The 2,268-nt window shown below is 39.6% G+C and overlaps 1 protein-coding gene across 1 annotated transcript in view; it reads right to left on the bottom strand.

Annotated features, from left to right (window-relative positions):
- LOC107678998 (zinc finger protein 239-like) overlaps positions 1-1,793 on the bottom strand; it is a 2,168-nt gene extending 375 nt beyond the window's left edge. The window contains exons 1-4 of the mRNA XM_016474400.1: positions 1,773-1,793; positions 1,583-1,708; positions 1,322-1,499; positions 990-1,153 (exon numbers count right to left, since the gene is read on the bottom strand). Of these exons, the coding sequence (XP_016329886.1) occupies positions 990-1,153; positions 1,322-1,499; positions 1,583-1,708; positions 1,773-1,793 (489 nt within the window). The remainder of the gene's footprint in view (positions 1-989; positions 1,154-1,321; positions 1,500-1,582; positions 1,709-1,772) is intronic.
- Positions 1,794-2,268: the final 475 nt, after the last annotated feature.

A 2,268-nucleotide genomic window follows, 5' to 3' on the forward strand; every position in this document is an offset into this window, starting at 1 on the left:
TCTTGTCACAGTGTGAACACTTGTACGGTTTCTCTCCAGTGTGGATCATCTCATGTGTTTTCAGATTTCCTGAATCATTGAATCTCTTGCCACAGTGTGAACACTTGTACGGTTTCTCTCCAGTGTGAATCATCTGGTGCTTTTTTAAATTGCTCACTGAAGAAAACGTCTTTTCACACTCAAAGCACATGTACTCTGTCATAACAGTATGAACTTTCTGATGTACTTTAAAACTTTGTAGACACGAAAAACTCTTTCCACACAAATTACATGAATGTGGCTTCTCCTTTGTATGAATATTCATGTGCTACTTCAGGCCTGAAGCTCTCAAAAATGTTCTGCCGCATTGATCACATGTGTACAGTTTCTCTCTAGTGTGGATGTTCATGTGTCTCTTAAGGGTTGCTGATTGTGTGAAACTATTGCTCACTGAAGAAAACGTCTTTTCACACTCAAAGCACATGTACTCTGTCATAACAGTATGAACTTTCTGATGTACTTTAAAACTTTGTAGACACGAAAAACTCTTTCCACACAAATTACATGAATGTGGCTTCTCCTTTGTATGAATATTCATGTGCTACTTCAGGCCTGAAGCTCTCAAAAATGTTCTGCCGCATTGATCACATGTGTACAGTTTCTCTCTAGTGTGGATGTTCATGTGTCTCTTAAGGGTTGCTGATTGTGAGAAACTCTTTTCACATTGATCACAAGTGAACGGTTTCTCTCCGGTATGAACTCTCATATGGTCTGTAAGGTTTCCTTTTTGTGAGAAACTCTTTCCACACTGATCACATGTGTATAGTCCCACTCCAGTGTGGCTGTTCATGTGTTTCTTAAGGGTTGCTGAGTATGAGAAACTCTTCCCGCACTGATCACACGTGTACGGTTTCTCTCTAGTGTGGATGTTCATGTGTCTCTTAAGGGTTGCTGATTGTGAGAAACTCTTTTCACACATCACATTTGTACGGTTTCTCTCCAGTGTGGATCCTCTCGTGTGTTTTCAGATTTACTGACCGACTGAATCTCTTGTCACAGTGTGAACACTTGTAAGGTTTCTCACCAGTGTGAATCATCTCATGCAGTTTTAAACAGTTCACTGAAGTAAAAGTCCTTTCACATTCGAAGCACATATAATCTCTCACACCAGCATGTATTTTCTGATGAACTTTCAAATGTTGTAGACATTTAAAGCTCTTTCCACACAAATAACATGAATGTGGCCTCTGTTTTCTATGAACTATCAGGTGCTGCTTCAGGCCTGAAGCTCTCAAAAATGTTTTGTCACATTGATCACATGCATACAGTATCTCTCCAGTATGGATGATCATGTGTTTCTTAAGGTTTGTTATGTGTGAGAAACTCTTCCCACATTGATCACAAGTGAACGGCTTCTCTACAGTATGAACTCTCATGTGTGCTGTAAGGCTTCCTTTTCGTGTGAAACTCTTTCCACACTGATCACATGTGTACGGTTTCTCTCTAGTGTGGACCCTCTTGTGTGCTTTCAGGTCTCCAGACTGACTGAATCTCTTTTCGCATTGTGAACACTTGTAAGGTTTCTCTCCATGTGGATGATCATGTGTTTCTTAAGGTTTGTTAAGTGTGAGAAACTCTTCCCACATTGATCACAAGTGAACGGCTTCTCTCCAGTATGAACTCTCATGTGTGCTGTAAGGCTTCCTTTTCGTGTGAAACTCTTTCCACACTGATCACATGTGTACAGTTTCTCTCTAGTGTGGACCCTCTTGTGTGCTTTCAGGTCTCCAGACTGACTGAATCTCTTTTCGCATTGTGAACACTTGTAAGGTTTCTCTCCAGTATGAATTCTCATGTGAATATCAAGACTAAATTTGCTTGATAAACTCTTTCCACACTGAGTGCAGGTGAAATATTTCTTGGCTCTTCTGTTCTTTAAAACTTTCTGTTTATTTTTACAGCAACTCAAAGGTTTTTGTCCAGTTCTGAAGTGATTTTTTCCCTCAACTTTAGTCAATTCTCCATTCTCCTCATTTTCGTCAATGAATTCTGGAACAATAAAAAAAAAGTTTATTTTCGTTAACTCAAGCTAATAAAAAAAATGTGAAAAGACATAAAAGTGAACCCTGATGTAACAGTGGAAAGTAGACAACTGCTATACAACATTTTGATCATTTGTGAACTGTGCTAGCAAAATGAGTCCCAGAGGTTAAAGCAAAAACAAATCCTGAGCCTGAACTTCTTTCTGGGGGTTGAGGGTGGCGGTGGCGGACACATACACAGGGTTAT

Source organism: Sinocyclocheilus anshuiensis, unplaced genomic scaffold (genome assembly GCF_001515605.1).
Source record: "Sinocyclocheilus anshuiensis isolate Anshui unplaced genomic scaffold, SAMN03320099.WGS_v1.1 scaffold2474, whole genome shotgun sequence".
Taxonomy (NCBI): Eukaryota; Metazoa; Chordata; class Actinopteri; order Cypriniformes; family Cyprinidae; genus Sinocyclocheilus; species Sinocyclocheilus anshuiensis.